This window comes from Charadrius vociferus, unplaced genomic scaffold (genome assembly GCF_000708025.1).
Source record: "Charadrius vociferus isolate BGI_N301 unplaced genomic scaffold, ASM70802v2 scaffold196, whole genome shotgun sequence".
In the NCBI taxonomy this organism is placed as follows: Eukaryota; Metazoa; Chordata; class Aves; order Charadriiformes; family Charadriidae; genus Charadrius; species Charadrius vociferus.
This window is the reverse complement of record NW_009648953.1, coordinates 2,769,722-2,789,497: the sequence shown is the minus strand read 5'-3', so window position 1 is coordinate 2,789,497 and position 19,776 is coordinate 2,769,722. Positions and strand designations below refer to the sequence as shown.

The 19,776-nt window shown below is 41.2% G+C and overlaps 1 protein-coding gene across 1 annotated transcript in view; it reads right to left on the bottom strand.

Moving 5' to 3' along the window:
• Positions 1–19,682, bottom strand: part of STAB2 (stabilin 2) — an 83,863-nt gene extending 64,181 nt beyond the window's left edge. The window contains exons 1-10 of the mRNA XM_009887442.1: positions 19,549–19,682; positions 18,606–18,721; positions 14,113–14,198; positions 13,186–13,255; positions 10,715–10,810; positions 10,289–10,414; positions 8,097–8,293; positions 6,996–7,129; positions 1,951–2,084; positions 32–114 (exon numbers count right to left, since the gene is read on the bottom strand). Of these exons, the coding sequence (XP_009885744.1) occupies positions 32–114; positions 1,951–2,084; positions 6,996–7,129; positions 8,097–8,293; positions 10,289–10,414; positions 10,715–10,810; positions 13,186–13,255; positions 14,113–14,198; positions 18,606–18,721; positions 19,549–19,682 (1,176 nt within the window). The remainder of the gene's footprint in view (positions 1–31; positions 115–1,950; positions 2,085–6,995; positions 7,130–8,096; positions 8,294–10,288; positions 10,415–10,714; positions 10,811–13,185; positions 13,256–14,112; positions 14,199–18,605; positions 18,722–19,548) is intronic.
• Positions 19,683–19,776: the final 94 nt, after the last annotated feature.

The window sequence follows — 19,776 nt, the reverse complement described above, 5'->3', positions numbered from 1 at the left end:
CAATTTAAAACTCTCCCTGTTGTTAACTTACATTTGTACCTTTGAGCCCTTTGTTTGTTGGTACAAGCACGGTAAATGGTCCCAGGGTACTCAGTGGCCATTCATAGACATTTTCTTGAGAGAGGAGGGGGAAAAAAAAGTTTAAATGTGTATTGAAAAGCTCATTGGAGGAATGGACTGTGTGTTCTGTGCCAGGTATGCAAGGGAAAAATAAGAAAGAAAACTATCTGTGATTATTAAATGTTAATTTAAGATTCTAAACTCCAAGTTGTTGAAAGATGAGAGGCAGACGGGATGCGAAATGCAGGTGCTGCTGTATATTTGACACAGGATGTGGCAAAACATTCCGAACGCTTCTGCCACCCTGGACTTTGTGGCATGCAGGCCAGGGGTGATGGACATGAAAACAGTGTTTCTTTGGAGATGTGTTTTTACAGGAAGATGGCCTCCTGCTTTAAATCAATTTAGTCTTCATGGGGTGAGGGATATGCTGCTGATAACCTGCTGGTAGTGCAAATATCATCAAACACACAGTTGTTAATAAAAGCTGATGCACTGAAAGTTAATTAAAGTTCATTTGCTACCCAGATGGTGTTTCTGTTTCCAAGACAGCAGTATGAGACCACTGATTCTGAAGTTGAAGGCATGATATACTTCTAATATTCAGCTGTTTTTCCAGAGGTTTAAAATCAGAACTAAAACCATCTTTACAGTCATTATAGGTATGTTGTAACAGAGAATATACCTCAAAATTAATATGCTGTCTCACAAAACAATGTGGACTATTCTGCTGTATATTCTTAGTTTTTGAAAGACATTACTATGGAGCAAACATATTGTAAAATAACTTGTGCAGTTAGTGTGTCTTTGTGGCTTCTGCCTAGTAAATCAAATAGCACATTTATGTCCAAAACTTAACCAAAGAATGTAAAGTCTGGATTGTTGTTAACAAATGGTGGCGCCCAGCATGTCAGGCGCTTTTCAGACATATAAGGAGAAACACACAGAGAAACAGCAACTGAGCTCTCAGTGCTGAGGCAATGGGTTTCGGTCTTCAGTGCTGAATGTGAAAGTCACTGCCAGGCTTTGTCCTTGGCCAGCTATGGGGGATTCTTATTCTGTTCTGGTCAGGAATTCAGGATCTTTATTTTAATTGCTAGGCTCAGTGAAAAGGATGGAGCAAATTATATTAAACAGGAGGAAATTTTTCATATTTACAAATTTAACTCAAAGATCCAGCTCAGTTCTAGCAGTGTTTGTTCGTAGCTCAAATTTGTGGCCGTGCAACAGAAGATGAAGATGATGGCCATGCTGCTCCATTCACAAGGTGGCTGTAATAACTGTGAAAGACTAGAAGCTGTGAGCCCTGACAGGGGCTCCATCTCACCTCTGCAGGCAATTTGGAAACATGGAGACCACCCCTGCTGTGGCCGAGGTGCTCTGGTTGAGGGGTCCTGAGGGTGATGGACACTAGGGATGGGATCAGTCTCTTTCCCCTGCCTATCTCCTTTTTCCTGGTGAAAGCAATGCCCCTGCTGATGGCTGGGGACCGGGGAAGAGAGATCCATCTGGGAATCCTGATGTTTTTGGTGGACTTCTCTGTGTGATTCCAGATCAAATCTCAATTATCCAAATCAATGGGGGCAGGGAGTGAGAAGTACAATGATCCCAGTTATTTCACTATCAGGCAAACCCCACTGGTGATACCAAATGATGTGTGAGGGGTTGTGGGAACTTGTTTAGCACTTCTGCTTGGAAATTCTTGCAGGCTGCACTGCATGCTCAGCAAAGGCAGCTTCGGGTGGTCAGAGGGAGTCTGTGGTGAGTAGCGTGCATGCTGTGTCATGCTGTTAGTGGCACCTTCCTGCAGCGGGGAGCGGGGGGGGGAAGACAGGGCAAGATCAACCCCCACCCAGCAGGAGCTGACTCTGCTTGCATGTGGTCACTTACCCATGAGCGATAAGGCAGATGTCAGCTTGCCTTGCCACCGTCCTCCCACTTCTGTGTTCAGGTCTTGGAGGCGCTCCATGACGTTTCCGTAGCACACAAACCCATTCCCCACGGAGCCCCCCTGGCACGTACACCTGTGAAAGGACCCTCATTTTAGCTGTGTGCTGATGCCCTGTTGTGTCAATGAAGCTCTGCGCCGGGTGTTAATTATGGCTCCTCTGAAGGCATTTTCAGGAAGCAGCAATGCATTTTAGTTTCATCTTTGCTTCTGCATGCTGTGAAGCATGTCAGTGTGTAGGGCAGCCTGGTGACTGCTTGCCTGACGTGCTGTCCTTCTGTCAGCTGGGCCAGGAGGCAGTGGTGTCTGTCTTGCAGGACCTCTTTGAACGGGGGCTACATGACACCCCTGGCTGTGGTGCAGCCTCTGGTCCCCAAATATTGTGGTTGCTGGGGCCCAGAAAGCCACTGAGGCTGCCTGCCCGTGGGCAAGGAGAGTCTGTGGCATAAACTTGTGGGGTGCCACTCTTGCAGCTGGGGGGTGGTTGTGAGAAGCCCCCGCTCACTCCATGGGGCTCGGCTGGATTAACGGTAGGTATGTGTGAAGGGGGTGATGGCAGCTCATCAATCTTTGGGATAGCTGTATGAGACTGGTAGGAAAAGGCAGGCAGGACTGTCAGTCCTTTCAACACAGCAAAGTGGTTGTTTGTTACCCTGCCCTTTAAGTAACACATCTATTTTGGGCAATGGTACTGGTACTTTAATATTATCTTTTTTTCCTGAAGCTGCTGAAGCATGAAATCTCATGCTTTTTCAAATGTATAGTTTATGCTCCTGCTCCCTCTGCACTGTGGAAATAGCATTTCATCTGTAACACGCTGGCTGTCCCCTGGGGACAGCAGCATGGGAGAGGTGTCAGTGATGTATGGTTGACCCAGTCCTATGTATTTCCACAGCAGGCTCAGGTCATGATGCCCATGGGAGTGATAGGCAATGCCTCGAGGTGGGCTCCTTGTCCTCACTGCCTGGGATGGGCTGCATTTAAAGCAGCATGTTGTAGCCAAGGTAAAATCTAAAGGAAATTTATGGAAGAACAGCTCTGACCATTAGTCTGACTTTTTCTGTCTTATGAGGGAGGGAATGCATCTCATGAAAACTGAATCTTATGGCTGTGAAAGACCTCAGCGTCACAAAAGCGGTGGGGAAGAAATTGTTGGTTGTAAATGTGATTGACACGTGCTGGCTATTAGGTGCTGATGGGTACGAAGGGTTGTGAGTTTCAAAGAGCAACTAGGACTTGCGTGTACCTTGACCTTGTGTCAGCCTGACTATTCACTGAGAGAGCTGGTTAGTACTTTCTTAAAAATATGGACTCTCTTAGACTGTCTCAACGTGAAGGACAATTGATGCCTGCTGGTTTTGTCAATCTCAGCTCTTTCTGTTGCAGTCTTCAGAAAACCAGCCCCTGCTTGGCTGATCCTGGGAGACTGACTGCTGGTGTCAGCTCAGTCATTTACTCATCCTCAGCGCTAAAAGTAGAGCAGGTGCTTGTCAACATGTACCGCACACAGAAAGAAACCCTAACTATATTTAGGAGGCAAAAAAACTGTATGGTGTGTGTTGCCAAACATTGGCTTTTAATAGTGCCTTTCCTAATGAAGTCTCCTGCATGTTCAGTACTCATATAAGCCCTATCCATAAGGATTCATTTCTCTGGGTATTTTTTCTAAAGGGATCATTAGAGAAGCAACATTACTCCATGCAAGCACAATATGTTCTTTATATAACTAATGACCTAGTCATTTGCGTGTGCTGGTTGTTACAAACACACATCTGCCACTCACCCCACAGTAGTATCAACCTGATGCCAAATCATCTCCCATTTCCCACGTACAGTCTCTACTGTAGCTGTTTCTCTGGTGATAGCAATATTTGAAAATCCCCACAGTCCCTGCAGTCTCGGGGGGCTGCATATAGACTCAGAGGGGTGCTGGGATTTTGGCCAAGAGGCTTAAGCTTTGACTCCTTCTGGTCCTGGGTAAAAATAGCAGTCTAAAAGCATCTAAAATTTTTAGGATGTGATTCTGATGGTGAGCCCTCTTCTTTTTAAGGGAATCTCTTGGGCAGAGGGTATGACTGTGGAGCCTGGATGAAGAGTTTAGCACTGGGAGAGAGGAGCTGTTACTCCTTGGGAGCTGACCCCTTTCTTCCGATGGGGTAAATATTGCTGTATTGATGTATATAGCCCCCTTCACTTCTAAGCTGAGAAGAAAAAAAAATGAGGCTTCAAAGGAACCAAGGAATAGTTAAGTAGAAAAAAAAGAAACTACATTTGAAATATTGCACAAGAAGCAGGTGGTTAAACATGGTAATTTTTTTGGCTATCATTCCCAGGGGCACATTGAACTGCAGAAATAGCTACATAGTTTGAAATTTCTTTTCTGAGGACAATATTGCTTATAACTGAATGCGTGTCCAGTAGCATGGTTTGGATTTGACTGCCAAAGGAAAGCATTTAGCAATTACAGATTAGTACCTATCGCATGGGATTGAACCCTTCAACCTGTCTGTCCCCTCACCCCTTCTGACGAAGTAACTTACTCTGTGTGGCCGGGTTCGGGAAGGACAAGCTGGACTGACTAGATTACTTTTGTCTTGGTTTTGTCTGGAGGATCTGGTTTGCAACTCATACTGCATATGTTTTTATAGGTTTTGCTTTGAAGGCACTGTGTACTGTACGGGCTGGGTGCCTCTACAGAGGAACAGCTTTACAACAAACCCTGCCGGACTATTTGAACTTAGTTGTCTGTTGTTTTCACGATATGCTGCATGGACATCAGGAGGCAGAACTAAAAAAGCTGAGAACTGTCACTACTTTGGCTTATCTGGGGTGGGAGAAGCGAATTGTAGGTCTCCAGAAAAGGGGAGCTCAGCTTCCTGTCGCCGTTTTACCTGAAACTCATATAGTAGAGTTTTGATTTATGAACCTATTAGTTTCTACACTGAAGACATGGTCAGAGTAAAAATAAGAGTGAGATTAAAAAAGAAAATAATTTAGTTTAACTGAGGGAAAGCTAGTTCTCCTCAGAAACCAGAGAGGTTACAGTCTAATACGCAGTGAAATTCTGCACCAGTTGAAGTTTTATAGCTTCTGGGCAAGGCTAAACATAATTACTGTGTTGAAGCAATGCCATAGAAAGTGTCAGCAATCGCTCAGGAAAGATCTATATGGGAACAGAAAACAGAGACAATCTTGATTTTCCAGGAGGTTGTTTTGTTCACAAACTAAGCGCTTGTCTTTTCGACATCTTTGCCTGTCTGAGATTTATTCCTGTACAAATCATTTGATTCTGGAGAAAGTAGAAGTGACTGTACATGGGGGAAGCTAACAGCACAACTGCATATTTAATAAAAACAAAACAAAAAACAAAAGGAAGGAAGCAATGCAGGTTTGTGGCCTCTGTTACAGCTTTGTGTTTTAGAAGAAGTAAAAAAAAAAAAAAAAAAATGCACCAAAACAAGCCCTTCCAAATACATTTAAAGTCTGGGATGCAGCCAAAATACGGTGTCTGTCACTCATCAGAAGCAATCTACTGTCTCGCCATTTACCAATCAATGTTTTTCTTTGCTAAGTTCCTCTTTCATAAATGGATTTTCCTTAGTTGGAAACTACCTAGTATAGTTTCAATTTTTTTTTGCCAAACAGATAGTTTTAGTTTGATTTGAATCCTACTCCTTTCCTATGTATTTGCGTTTGCCATTAAAGGTAGCTGAATGAACAACATGCAAAGCATTTGGATTGCTTGTTTCCCCCCAAGTTGTAAGTTTTTAATTCTGCCATTGTAAAATTCTCAAAACTTCCTCAGCTGTTGAAAATTGAATTGCAGCAGTGAATTAGTGACAAATTAGGAAAGAAATGTCCTGATTTGTGTGATGTAGAATTTTATTTTAATTTTCAACTCGTGTTGTGCAATATAGTAGTGTATTATACTAAATATGGTATAAGTATATACTAAGAGCAGTACGACTAGTATAGTATGTCTAGAAATGAGCTAGGGGATATTAAAGATAAACTTGTTTGCAATGCACAATAGCTTACACAAAAGTGATGTTGCAATTACACTGTAAGAGAAAGCTGCACGATGAAGCAGGAACTGGCAATAAGAATGCTCTCTGGAGTGAACGCTTTCTGTATATATAGATCTATATGATAAATAATTTGTTCCTAACTTATATTCACATTCAAACTCTCAGCTCCTGAAAAGTAACATTTCAGGGACACCTCTTTAAACCCAGTACTAGCCATCACTGGCTATAGAAACATGTAGTCCAAATTGTTTGGTTTAAGATTGCTTTAAGTTTAGTGTTAGAACTGACTTTCCTCCCAGCATCATCCTAGCAAATTTCTGTACAGGAAAACAAACTCTGCCAAAAGTTTTCCAGTTTCCTATGTGCTCTTCTCGAGGCTTTGAGGAATCTGCCGAGGTTGGTGTTTCTTTCACAGCATGGGGGTCAGATTCCCTAGTATTAGGATACTAAAAATAGCCAGGGCTCCAGCTCTGTCCCATGATAATTAATGCTGATTAATTTTTAGCATGCTGCCTGGCATGTTTCTGGCCCGCACCAAGTAGCATTTTCCCAGGCAGTGCCCAGGCACAGTTGAAGGGATGGCGTGTGCCAGGGACCTCTGCCAAGAGGCAGTTACTCTGTTTTGGAAGAAGAAGAGACTTTAGCTGTGAGCCAGACCATGCAGCTTGCCCTTAGGAACAGAAAAGAGGTCTCGGTCCTTTTTATTTACTAGTGTAGAAATGACTTCCGAGTGCTGTTAAATTAAAACTTAGTAGGTATTAGCAATTGGACTGATGAAATCAAACACGATTCCAATTGGTTGACCCTAACCCCATTAAATATTGTAATTTGTCCTTGATAAAGAAACCATTAATGATAACTTCAGGAGGTGTTCATCCACTGGATTTGTTTTAGTAGCCTGTTTACTAGGGGAAGGAGGGACAAAATGAGTGAAAGCTTTAATAAGCAAAAAGACTCACGTAATCTGTCCTGGTGCAATCATTGAGCATTTAGCTTTTTTATGGCAGGTGTTGTTTGTTTCACAGACGTCTGTCATGCTGCATCCTTTCCCAGGTACAAAGTTTGTGTAATGCTCCTTGCATTCACAGTGGGACTAAATGGGAAGGATGGGAGAGGGGAGAGAAAAATTAGACATGCACAAATTGTGGATTTCAGCATACTTTCTGGAACTAGGGTCTAAAGACAGTCAGCTTCCAAAGCCTTAGTTAATCTTGCGATGAGTTCAGATACAAGTATAAAGCTTATCCATATTTATACAACTCCCTTCTAGGTTTTATCCACTCCAGAAAAATACTGACTTTCAGAAAAATTTCCTTCAGATAAAGCCCTTTAGCTTCACTTCTGTGACCAGATAACATTTGAAATTGGTGTGGGTAGGTCAGATTTTTCACCTCTGCCTCCCAAAACGAGTGCGAAAGCATATTATTAATGAGTGAGGTGTATCAGCCCTTATATGAACGTGACTTGCAGAATGACCCTAGATAACCGACTCCCTTTTTGGCTCTCCAGGGTGTCCAGGCAAAACAGGCATGGTCTTCTATAGTCTATCTGTCTTGGTGGCAGCAGTTGGAAACCTGAGCCAGTTCCTGACAGCGTGAATAATAGGCAGCCTTTATGTGGTGCCTTTCACTGGTAGTGCTTAAAGACCCAGATTACTTCTTTCCTAAATACATTCACTGTAGGTATTTATCTGTGGTACCTGTGTAAGGAGCCTACTGGTCCCCCAAGCCCCCTGTGGTGAGAGACAGAAAATTTAACTAGGAGAAGCTTCATTTCAATGTTTTCATTTTGAGGCGGCAGATCTGAGCCAAAGTATTCTAGGAAAAAGAACACTATTGACATTCCCATTTTCGTGGGGGAAGCACCATATAGATGTATAGAGAGGGAGGCAAAGGGACTCACCCCTGGTCACCAGCAGGGCTTATGCCAAAGCTAGGAGTAGAGCTTGGCCCTCCTGAGGCCTGTTCCTGTACCCTCATGGCTTCTTTTTGGAAAGAAAGCATTATCCCTTCCTAAGCAGTTGACATAGGAAATGTCTGGGGCACCCGTTCAACACTAACCTTTCCTGGACCATCATATACACAAATGGTAGACTGTGCAGGGCAACTCCCATATGTTGCTTGGCAGGGGTCTATGGGTAAGCAGACTTGACCGTCCCCTCTGTAACCTTCTCGACAGGTACATTTGTGCTGATTTGGTCCAAGGTAAATGCAGTCAGCATTAGGATCGCAGACCTTTTCGGAGCATGGGTTGATAGCTTGTGAAAAAAGAAGTGAAGTAAATGAATTATTGCCCACAGTTCTGAAACTGAAGATGAGGATTTGCCAGAGCACCTCTGTGCCAAGCAAAGCCCGGGTAGACTAAACTTCTCATAACATCCAAGTCTGAAGCATTGTGGTGGCATGAAGACCGAAGGGAGGAATGTGTTTATACTAACGTAGCAACCAACTGTTTTCCTTTGAACAGAAATGATCTCTTAACTTGGCAAATTGAGTTATAAACAGATTAAAACACGTAATGTGCTCATTAAAATATCACAACTATTTCCCTGTTCTCTGGGGGATTTTAACCAGAGAAGGTCAGGTAGGTGGTATGAGGTCTGTACAAGCTTTAAGCGCGTATTAGATCAGTTGGAAAATATTTCTCAATACAATAGGCCTTTGCTGTTTTCTTTCCGGTAATTAAACAATATAATGTCATCCATTCAGCTATATGGAAAACTGGCCAGCAAGTGCTGTAGTTGAGTCTTCCACACTGCTGCAGTTTCAGGACTGGACTGGAAGCTCTCTAGTTATTTCCACGAGCCATTTTTTTCAAGGCAATGGCATTGTTTGTCCTTGTTCATAGTCCAGCAGTGCTTGGAGAACACCTCACGCCTTTGTGTCCAGTTTAGGATATGGTCAAGCACATGTTGTAGCTGGAAGGTGGCAGGCCCTGGACTTGCCTAAAAGGTGATGCTGCTCACTGTCTTTCCCTCTCCTCCTCCCTTTCTTCCCCCTCAGCTGGGACTGAGAGACTTGGCAATGCTCAGCTTCACTCTTTCAAGCATTCTCTTCTGTTCCAGTGTGAAATCACACACGTACACATGTGCTCGCGTGCTCAAATCGACCATAAGCAATGCCACCTCCAAGCAGAATCTGGGGCAGCCGCTGCTGTCCTCGCTTACGTACTTATCTGTGTTGGAGCTGCTTGTTCCTTGCTTCCCAGCCAGCCAAATGTAAAGGACACTGGGTTAAGACACAGATGACCCCAGTATCTAAAGGCACTGGGACGGAGGAGCAATATGCACACAGACTGCATCAGTACAACACCCAAGAGAGGTAGGGATACTAGCATCCTTCTCTGCTGGTTCTGCAATTTCTTTGTGTCTCACTTGTCTGCTGCTTACTAGAAGAACAACACATTCCCTGAGAAGTGACTTCCTGATGTCTTGCTCTTGGATGGTGTTCAAGCCTATTCAGAGAGGATGACACCATAATTAGGGCCAAGTGGATTGAATGTAAATGTTCCCAGAGAGGATAAGAAGTATTGTATTTGTGGCCTGATTCAAGCCAACATTTACTAAATAGCTCTTCCAACATCAGATATAACCATGTTCTTCATTGTAATTGGTCTAGAAGGAAGAGCTGGTGCTGTAAGACATAAGGAGAGCAGAGGAAAGAAAATCCGGAGTCTTGCAATATAGTTAATTTGTGCATTCAATGGCAAGTTGAGGAGTCTATAAAGACAACTTTAAGGTAGACTTTTACCTGTAGCTGAGATACTACTTGGTTTCATGAAAAATAAGAAAGGTAAATGAGCTTTACTTGTCTGTAGAGTTTATGCTTAGATATGAAGCTGAGCTGTCACATGATGGATATTCAATAAATATAAGCCCTTGGTTGCTGTTGTAGATTTTTATGGAAGCAAACTACGGGGCTGAACTTTAGCAAGTAGAGGGATGTGACAGCAATGGATTTGTAAGCACTGATGACCTAGTATCCACACTATGTATTTCAAGGGGGTTTACTAGCTTTAGTCTGGACACCTGGACTAAAATTTGTTGGTAATTGGACTGATGTGCTTCTGAAGCATATTTTAGGGTTTAGTTTAATCCTGAATGAATCTAGTTTGTGCACGTGAGACTGCTTTTGGGATATGAACCCAAGAACAATTAGGCAGTGAGATTTGGTTCAAAAGCGCACTCAATATCTGAACTATAATACCAATGATGCTGTATACAGAGAACTTGGTGGACATGAAAACTACTCACGTTCACATTGTGTACCATCTCCATGGTAGCTGGGCAGACACGTGCATTGAAGTTGTCTTCCATCCTCTGCTGAGGCAGTGCATCTGGAGTTTGGAGGGCACCGCAAGGCCTTGCATTCAGCTATCGCTGAGGGACAGAGTGCAACAGGTTAAGCTGTGTCTGCACACTGTGCCAGGAGGCACTGTGTTCTGCAGTATACTAGTTCAAGGAACACCTGATCTAGAGACCATTCATCTCACTGTTGTCATCATTTTCCTGGCGATTGAAGTGGTGGTGATGGTTGTGGGAGCTCACACACAGGGTTTGAGGTTCAGTGTATGTTTGCTCTAGAGTGACTAACCTGAGACTAATTTTATGTTCATCCTCACTAATTCCAACTGTATCAGAGCTGTTGAATATCTCTTATACAGAAAACAATCTACTTACGCTGCTCACAGCGGAGCCCTTTGTATCCAGAGAAGCAAGTGCATCTTCCATCTCCTGTAATTCCACTGTTGCATACTCCGTGGACGCAGTCGCAAACTATATGGAGAGATGGACTGGCTTTACTGAATAATAATGGTGTTTGGAAAGACACTGTTAGTGGTTACCCATAGCAAATAGTGTCTTGGCCAACAGCTTTGGCCAAACCAAGTTTTGACTGGAGTTCCTGAATTTATAGACTTTCATTAATGACAAGATCAATATTCACAGTCGCATATGTCAGTAAATAACATACTGATTTTTGCAGGCTGTTAATAGCCTGGGGCCTGAAAAATCTTCAAGACACATGCTATAAACACCAAACTGACTAGTTGCTAATACCATAAAACTTGCAAAATTGGACATACGTTCTTGAGCTGAAATTGAATATGAAGTGTAACAGTGTAACAAATTGTTATCGAATTGCTCATTTTTTCTTCAGTTCTGTTTCCCTCTCTCAAACACCTCCAGAGGTGAGTTTTGTGACTTTTCCCCCCCCTAAATAGAATTTATCTGGTTAAAAGGATAATTAGTCACTGTGTAGGTCTCAGACTTTTTCCTGTTCTTATATTCTGTCACTTCTGGTTATACACCTTGTGACAATATACACACAAGATGCTGTATTCAGAGTCCGGGCAACTATGAGACTCTTTTATAAGTTTTTTTTGGAAGCCTTAAGTATATTGAAAAAGCTTTAGAGTTATAACTGTTTCAATTATGGTAATGATGCTTTTTAAAAGGCCCTTTAAAAGGCCTGGAAAAGCCTCTAGGATATATAGATATATTGGTGACTTTATGTTTAAGCTGCAGTGATGTAGTGTATCCTGTTCCCTTTACAAACATATCCTGTGTTCATGCAAATCACCAACACTAATTAATTAGTAACACTCTACCTATGTTCGTAATCCTAATATAAAAACCAGGAATGTCTAACGTATTGCTGAAAAGCAGTTAGTCACAAATGCACAGTGTTTATATGTGCTTCGAAAACTTGGAGGAGCTCAAATATCTGAAAGCTGAAGTGTAAAATGTTGCTTAAATTAATATGCAGTTGAGTCTTCTGATAGCTTCTTGGAAAATAATTACATTTACGATATTGAATTCACTCAAGTACCCTATTTTAATGAAATTGTTGGCTTGGTTACATTTCTGTGTATCAACACTGGCATCCAGTGGACAGCTGGTGGAAAAAGGGCTTTTGAGTCAGCAGTGGTGTAGGATTAGTGTAGAAAGGCCAACACAGATCATTTAAAGGGAGGCTATTTGTGGCTCTTTTTAGAAAAAACTTCATGTAGATCTTAAAGGAACAAAGAGAGTTTTACTTAGAGATAAACAGCTATTACCACTTAAGAAAGAGATGTTTCTTAATATTTTTTTCGGGTGTTTTTCTGATGTTTTGATGTGTCTATTTAATGGTCAGCAGGGGTGAGGAAGGTAAATAAAATACTAGAAATTAGAAACAGGCAAACCTGGAAAATACTATACAAATATATACAGTTGTGGTACGTACACATTTTAAATAGTGCACATAGCTCTGATCCCTCCCTCAATGTCCTGCTTCTCCAAATAGAAGTATGGCCAACCAATGGAATGATCTACCAGCCAAAAACCAAAATGAAACCAAATTTATTTTTTTTTCCACCACACTTTTGTCTAAATTATGGAGCTCCTTGGCACATAATATTGTGGAGAGCAAAAGCAGAATTCGACTCAGAGGCAAAGTAGATAATTTATGGGGCACAGATCCAGAAGGAGCCTTTAAACACTACAGTTTGAATGCAATCTCTGGCTGCTTGTACTCTTTCTTTTTTTAACTATTGGCCTCCAATATGGGACGCTAGGCAGGAACTACTTTTGGCCTGATTCAAAATGGCCTTTCTGGAGTCAGCTATACTGATTTCAATAGCACGTGAGTATTTCATACCTTAATACAGATGCTCCAGTTTGTAATATATTTAGAAAACATACCGAAACACTGTAAGCCACTATAAATTATGCATTTGATATGTTCCCACACAATACTTCATGTACTGTTACAACCTCCTGTATTTAGATCAAATAAATGCAAATCTGTAATTTAGGGTGAAAAGTGGCTAACAGGGAGGCATACCTGCAGGAACACACAGATGATTCTAATCCCTAATTTATTTGACTGTTGGCTGTAACAAATATATTAACGATAAAATTAAGATATTTTTGTAGTGCAACACTGAGGGCGTTGTCTGTACAGTCCTGAGCTGAATCCAGCCCCACTGTGAATGAGGAATTGAGTAGCTGCCTCTTTTCTTTCCCTGTTGTGTTCCCTGAAGCAGACAGCAGCTCTTGGTGGGAAACCCTTAGACCCCCCTACCCATTTCACTGGGATTTCTTAGTGTTTGAATACAGTTTTCACTCACCTCTCTTGCCCCATTTCAATAAAGCAAGCTCAAACTTACCTGATGTGCAGTGAGGACCAAATAAATTATCTTCAGCGCATTTTTCACAGGCAGTCCCACTAAAGCCTTTCTGTGAATTACAGATTGGAAATCAAAACTTAAGTTTCTCATCTGCATCTGCATAAATAGATATCTGCTTAGCAGCCTGAAAACAGCATCTTTAGCTTCCAAAAGAAAATAACATGAAAGGTTCAGTCAGCAAATCAGAGATGACTCCTTCAATCTAGAAAACGTTGTATTTTGAATAACTTTTTTCCTCTGTCTTTTTTCTAATTTTAATTTTTTAGCTCTTACACTTCAAATCAAATCAGATGTTTTGAATATCAAGTTAACAATAAAGAACAGTAATCAAGCCTAATGCCTAAATCATTCTTGCAATTGTTAGGTTGTATTTTCTGACTGCATCTCACTGTCTCTTTTTCACATGTCCTCAGAAGATGTGCTTTTGATGTAATGGAAAGATTAACCAGTAGAGGGGGAGGTAGAAAAGATTTGAGTGTTTTTTTAAAAAAAAAAAATCTTTTTTGACTGAAGTTATTAAGCACTGCACGTTACATTCTCAGCAAAGGAACACTATATTGAGAGTATTAGTCCCAAGTACAAGTCCATTCTAATTAGGGCAAAAAGTCATAAGTACATATGTCATAGTCATACATATGACATAAGTCATAGCACACTCTTAAAACAGAGGAACTCAAACCAACTGTTTCCGGAAGACAAGATGGAAGAGATCTTTAATATCACCCAAACATGCTCAAGTCTGTAGAAATGAGAGTATGAAGATTAGTACAAGCCAAGCAAAAAATGAACTCCAAGCAGATAATCTCTGCTATTTCTGAAATACTTTCCTTTAATGTATTTATACGACATAACGTGCATTATTTCTTAGCAGAGTTTATATGCTATTTGTTACAAGAAGGGACATACCTCACAAGTGCACGTTCCATCCCCATTTATACCCTGGGAGCAGCGTCCTTTCCTGTTGCATGGTGACGCAGCTCCTCCTGGACAGGCTAGAAATCATAAAGTGGCTTAGGTTGGAAGGGACCTTAAAGATCATCGAGTTCCACCCCCCCTGCCATGGGCAGGGACACCTCCCACTAGACCAGGTTGCTCAAAGCTCCATCCAGCCTGGCTTTGAGCGCTTCCAGGGATGGGGCATCCACAACTTCTCTGGGCAGCCTGTTCTAGTGTCTCACCACCCTCAGAGTAAAGAATTTCTACCTAATATCTAATCCAAATCTATGCTCTTTTCAGTTTAAAACCATTACCCCTCGTCCTATTGCTACACTCCCTGTTAAGGAGTCCCTCCCCATCTTTCCTGTAGCCCCCATTAGGTACTGGAAGGGTCTTATAAGGTCTACCCAGAGCCTTCTCTTCTCCCACCCCAACTCTCTCACATGACAATGTTAAAGCCACCAGTCAGCTTGCTCTGACCCTTATGCTTCCCTTGTGCGTTAGGGGTGACAACCTCAGAGGCTGCAGGGTTTTGGGCCAGACAGGGACATCGAGTGACTGCTGCTATTTTACAGCTGCCCAAATCTCTTCACCAGAATCTCAGCTTTAGTAGAAATCATCACCCTCTCTAGTATGGGAACTTAAGCTGTAATCAATAGATTGTAGCAAAAATAGTTCTCTTATTCTGAAGTATCACATGGATATTGCCCCTGCTGATCCACTTCTACCTGCAGATATGCTAAACTGTTTATTTTTTTTGTTACAAGTGGAGTTTGCCTGACCACTTCTTCCGTTAATACAACTCTGACTGAAAATTTGCTGTCAGAACTATATTTGATGCTCATTTAGAATTTAAATCAGCCTCTCTCTTTTCCCCACAAATCGCATTTGCTTTACGTGCAAAGTTTTTCATTTTCCCTGCTACCTCCCATAAGGCTGTGATATTTGATTGAAATGATCTTGGAAATCGAAACTCGGGTATCTCATAACCCGCTTCTGTACAATGGGCTGTGATCACTTGTAAAACTTGTGTGCCAAAGATGTGCTATGCTCTTCAGATCCTCTGGCGCTAAAACCGTGGTTACAGGCAGTGTTATACCAGGTGAGAGAGAATCTGACCAAAATCCCCAGCCAGCAGGAGAGGATAAGAAACAATGATTGAATTTCCAAATCAAATTAGTTTAATGTTTGGCTGAAATATTTCAATATTCTTTTTTTTTTTTTTTATTGAAAGGTTGCCTGTAGGAAATGTATACTACGGTAATTTTTAGTCAGATTTTTCTGTAATGTTTTTCCCCCTTTTGGGATATTCTAACCTTTTATAGCTGTGCAGTCTCTCTGTGGAAACGATTTATTAATTCCCTTCCATAAGCCCTTCCTTCCTATAATTGGAGTTCCCATTAGGTACCATAATCCTGATGCAGGTGGTATCTAAATGTATCAAACTCCTATTGCTCTCACAGGTTCTCTGCTGTACCTTACTGGCAGATTTATTGCTTATAAAGAGTCTCAGTTTGTTCTGTGTGGGTGGATATGGGCAGTGCTGGATTTATGCTCCCATTGAGTAACTTAATCCTGATGTAGAGTGTTTAAGTGATGCGGAAGTTTTCATGAAAATGAATTTGATTTGGACAGAGTGATGAGCAAATAAGTGGATGCGGATATGTATACACCTAATTTTAGTGAAGGCTTTGGCTTTATACCAATCTATTAATATCTCTTAATTTATTCCTTAATGATATGCCTGTGAAGTCTGTTGGATCCGAGTAAGCTTCTCATGAAAAAACAATAAATTTAAAGATGAAAATTTTAGTGGAGTTTATCTCATACATGCTGAAATAAAAAGATTTGTTAAGAATTGAGGTGAAGTAACCAGAAATGAGGTGAAATAATAAATACATATGCTTTAATCTTTAGAGTGGCTTTTAGTGATTCTTGTTTTCTGGCTACCATGTGATAGCTAAATCTCATCTTTAGGACTGATACAGGTGCAAACTGTTTAATATTTTCTCTGAATGGAAACAATTTTAATTGTGCTGATGCTTTTACTGAATTTGCAAAGATAGAGAAATCACAAGAAAACCCAGTTTATGGTATACATTCTAAGCAAGCATACATTAAAATTGCTGATAAAACAGTTGTTTTGCAGTCAATATTCACTACGCTTCCCCTTTTCTTCACTACCTCTTGTCTCTTGTTTTGATACCGCCACCAAGGGACAGCTTTATCAGAAGTTAGCAAATTACCATATTATTGTATGAGTTTAGTCAGGCAGATAAAGTGCTTCCCTGGGCCGGTGGGGCTGCAGGAGGCAGTGGTGATGGCAGTGATGCTGGTGCAATCACCTGCTGCCACCCCAGTACTGGGGAGGAGCGAGACCTTTGCTTTTGTCGAGGATGTTTTTTGAAAAGTAGCGAGCAAGAGATGTTTCTGCTTCACTCTTACAGCTGTCAGAGGCCAAAGGCTGTCTTTATATGTAGGCCAAAAGAGCTTAAATCTATCAGCTTTTTGTCTCATAGAGTTTAATTCAGCACTTTCTAAGTGTTTTCAAATGCAGCCTATTAGATTCCTTCTCGTCACCTGACCCCCTGCAGGCTGTAGCAGTGGGTAGAACTTGTAAAGAAGATGTATTTTGGACATATAATTTGATAGAATTAGGTTTCTTATCTTTCTCCTTGGCCTGTTTTTTTTTTTTTTCCTTTTCACTTTTTCTTTTTTTCCCCTTTATTGTTAACAGTGCTTACTACTCAGTTGCCCATACCGCGCACCTTTCAGTTGGTACCCAGGTTTTCTTTGGAGCCATGCAAATATCTGCCCAGAGCTGGGACAGGGAGTAGCTCCCACTGCAGCCTGTCAGTTACACATGTACGGCATCTGAGCTCTACCAGCTTTGGTATCTGTGGTTGGATGCCACCGGCAGCGTTCTTTTCCCCTGAAGCTTTTACCCCCCGTAGTTTTCCCTTTTTCCTTAATGCCTTTTTACAGAGGGATGGGCGGGCAGCTTGTTGGCTCGGGGCACTTCGTGGGGAGGGAAGGGGACAAAACGTTTTTCGTTCACACTGCGTGTTTCAGCGTGTGCTATCATTTAAGGAAGTCGGAGTGCTATTTAAGACCTAATTTTGTCATTGCCACCAGATGCTAAATGAGAAGTAAAGCCCTAGTCAGGGATTTTTCTCTGGCCTCAGGAAGGACCGTCTTTCCTCCAAATATTTCAAGGCGCGCCATATGCTCTTAGAGAGATTGCGATAATACAAAGAGCTATTTTCTTCCTCCAAATGACAGCAGAAACAATGCTGAGACCTTGATTCTTTGCTTTTTGGGGCCAGGAAGTTTGGCAGAAGGAAGAGAGGCTTCCTTGCCTCCGCATCCTCCTGCCTGCGGTGTTGCAGGCTGGGCTCCGGCCTGGGGGCAGCGAGCTTTGCCCATCTCTAGATGTACCGATGTCCCTTGTGTGGCCTCCGCCTCCCAGAGTACCCTGAAGTAGGGGATGATCATCACATGTAGCATTGCCTTCCTCATATGGGGCACTTAGGCTGCTTTTGGTGGAAAGATGGTAAATCACCACACACGTGGTTATATTTGGAAGACATGACCACACACTACACACTCAGCTATTTGTCTCTCTTTTCTATAGAAGTAGCTATGAGTTTGGGTTTGAATATTTTGCTTTAGTGGGTAAATGACTGGTATTTAAACCATAGCTCGGGCTAAAATTATATTTTTTTAATCTGTTTTGTGGACATAAGGACTTCACAGACATTGAACCAGACCTTGACCCCATTAAGTAGAGGAGGAAATGCTCTGCCTGGGCAAGGAAACTTCCTCAGCGGGTTTTGATGCCCACTTCAGTAGCCTGAGATTTGATGTACTTGTGGAGATGCTGAAAGGCTTTTCCTGAGGAAGGGGCAGTGGGAAGAGAGGTACTCCTGATGACCCCTGCTTCAGTAATGGCCTTTAGCATTTGCTGGAGGTTCAAAAAACTTGGAGGAAAAAACTGTTTCAAGTTGAGCTGAAAGAAAAGACGCTCCTTGCATCAAAAAGTAAAGAATTAAAGAGATTTGGAAATATTTCAGACACAGATGAGGGTATATTTGACCTAAAGTGAAACATTTAAACTTGCAGTTTGAAAATTTTCATATTTAAAATCCATTGTGGGGATCCTCCCAAATGAAAAGTTATTTTGCAAGCATTGACTGAAATGACTTGTTTTGAAAATCTCAAACCCAAGTGGGTTCCCTGAGTTTTTTGAATTTTTCTATGATTTTTGCTTTTTAAATGAAGCTTTGAATATGTGTTTTTTTTTTAAATCCTCTTAGTTTTGGCTGAAAACTGGTGTTTATTTCTACTCCTATAATAAGCAGTCTTCTCATGGCAATAGTTTCTGAAAAGGAGTAAAATCACTGCTTTAATTCTACTCAAATTCTATCAAAAAAAACCCCAAACAAACCAAAGAGTGAGCTTACCCATGCAGTCTGGGCCCCAGTGTCCCTGGCAGCACTCAGGTTGTTCAAATTCCTTCATACAGTGATGCCGACATCCGGGAAAAGAAAGTACGTGTATTTTAGTTTCTAGATAATACCTGGGGAAAAGAAGTTGGAGATGTTTTAAGGTACTTAAAAGCCTCCTATGGGGAAAAATGAAATTCTTAACCTCCTCTTCTCCTTTCAATGTCAGATAAAAGCACTTTAAACTTAGTTAATTAATTTGCCTTTTTTTTCTGCAATAAAACATACGTTGGTAACACCAAGGTCTAAAAAGATCCTTGGAGCTATTTCTTTTGCATAGTATATGTCTCTCTTTTTTTTTTTTTTTTCATTTCTGCAACCTAAACACAGCAGTTTTTTCTAAGTTTTGTTTTGAAATAGTATTTTAAAATTTATTTACTATCAAATAAGCTCAAAATAGTTACATTTTCCCTTAAATGCTGCTTTTCTTTTTTTTTTTAATCTTAAAGGCAACATTTCAAATTGGTTTTGAGATATTTCTTCCTGCCCTTCAGCCCTCCCCCCCAATCTGAAAGTCTGAAAAATCTGTTATTTATATGATAAAGATAATATGATGTGAATGATATATAAACATAATTTATATGTTAATGTACATTTATCACATGATATTTATATATCATTCATATTAATATGCAGGATAAACAAGGAAGTGATTTTATGATATCACTCAAAAAAAAATCTGATAGGCCTTTGATAGCAATGTTTATTTTCCTCTTATACCATTTGCTGATTAACTGTGCTTGAAGTACTCTGAGTGAAGCTTGAGTTCTGGAGTTGGTGAAGCCAGTGGTAAATGTTCCTTAAGAAAATTGCATAAAATACAGCATTTTTAATATGAGTTAACGTTTTCTAATTCATAGAGAAAAATATTCCTAGAGAAAAGTGCTGACAGAAGAGGTACCTGCAGTCTGGTATCCCGGTCCCATTGGTAATTTTTGTGTAACCAGCTGGGCACTGGGTTTCGAGGTTTAAAGAGCAAGGTACACATTCAGTTTTCATTCGGATGAGCAGCTTTTGATCACATTGCTTCTTCATCTGTAATAGGAGAAGAGTAATTAAAAAGAAGAATAAGTTCTCTGAGCTGGTTTAACTCTGCCCCCAGTGGCATTGCTGAAAAATGACAAGTTTA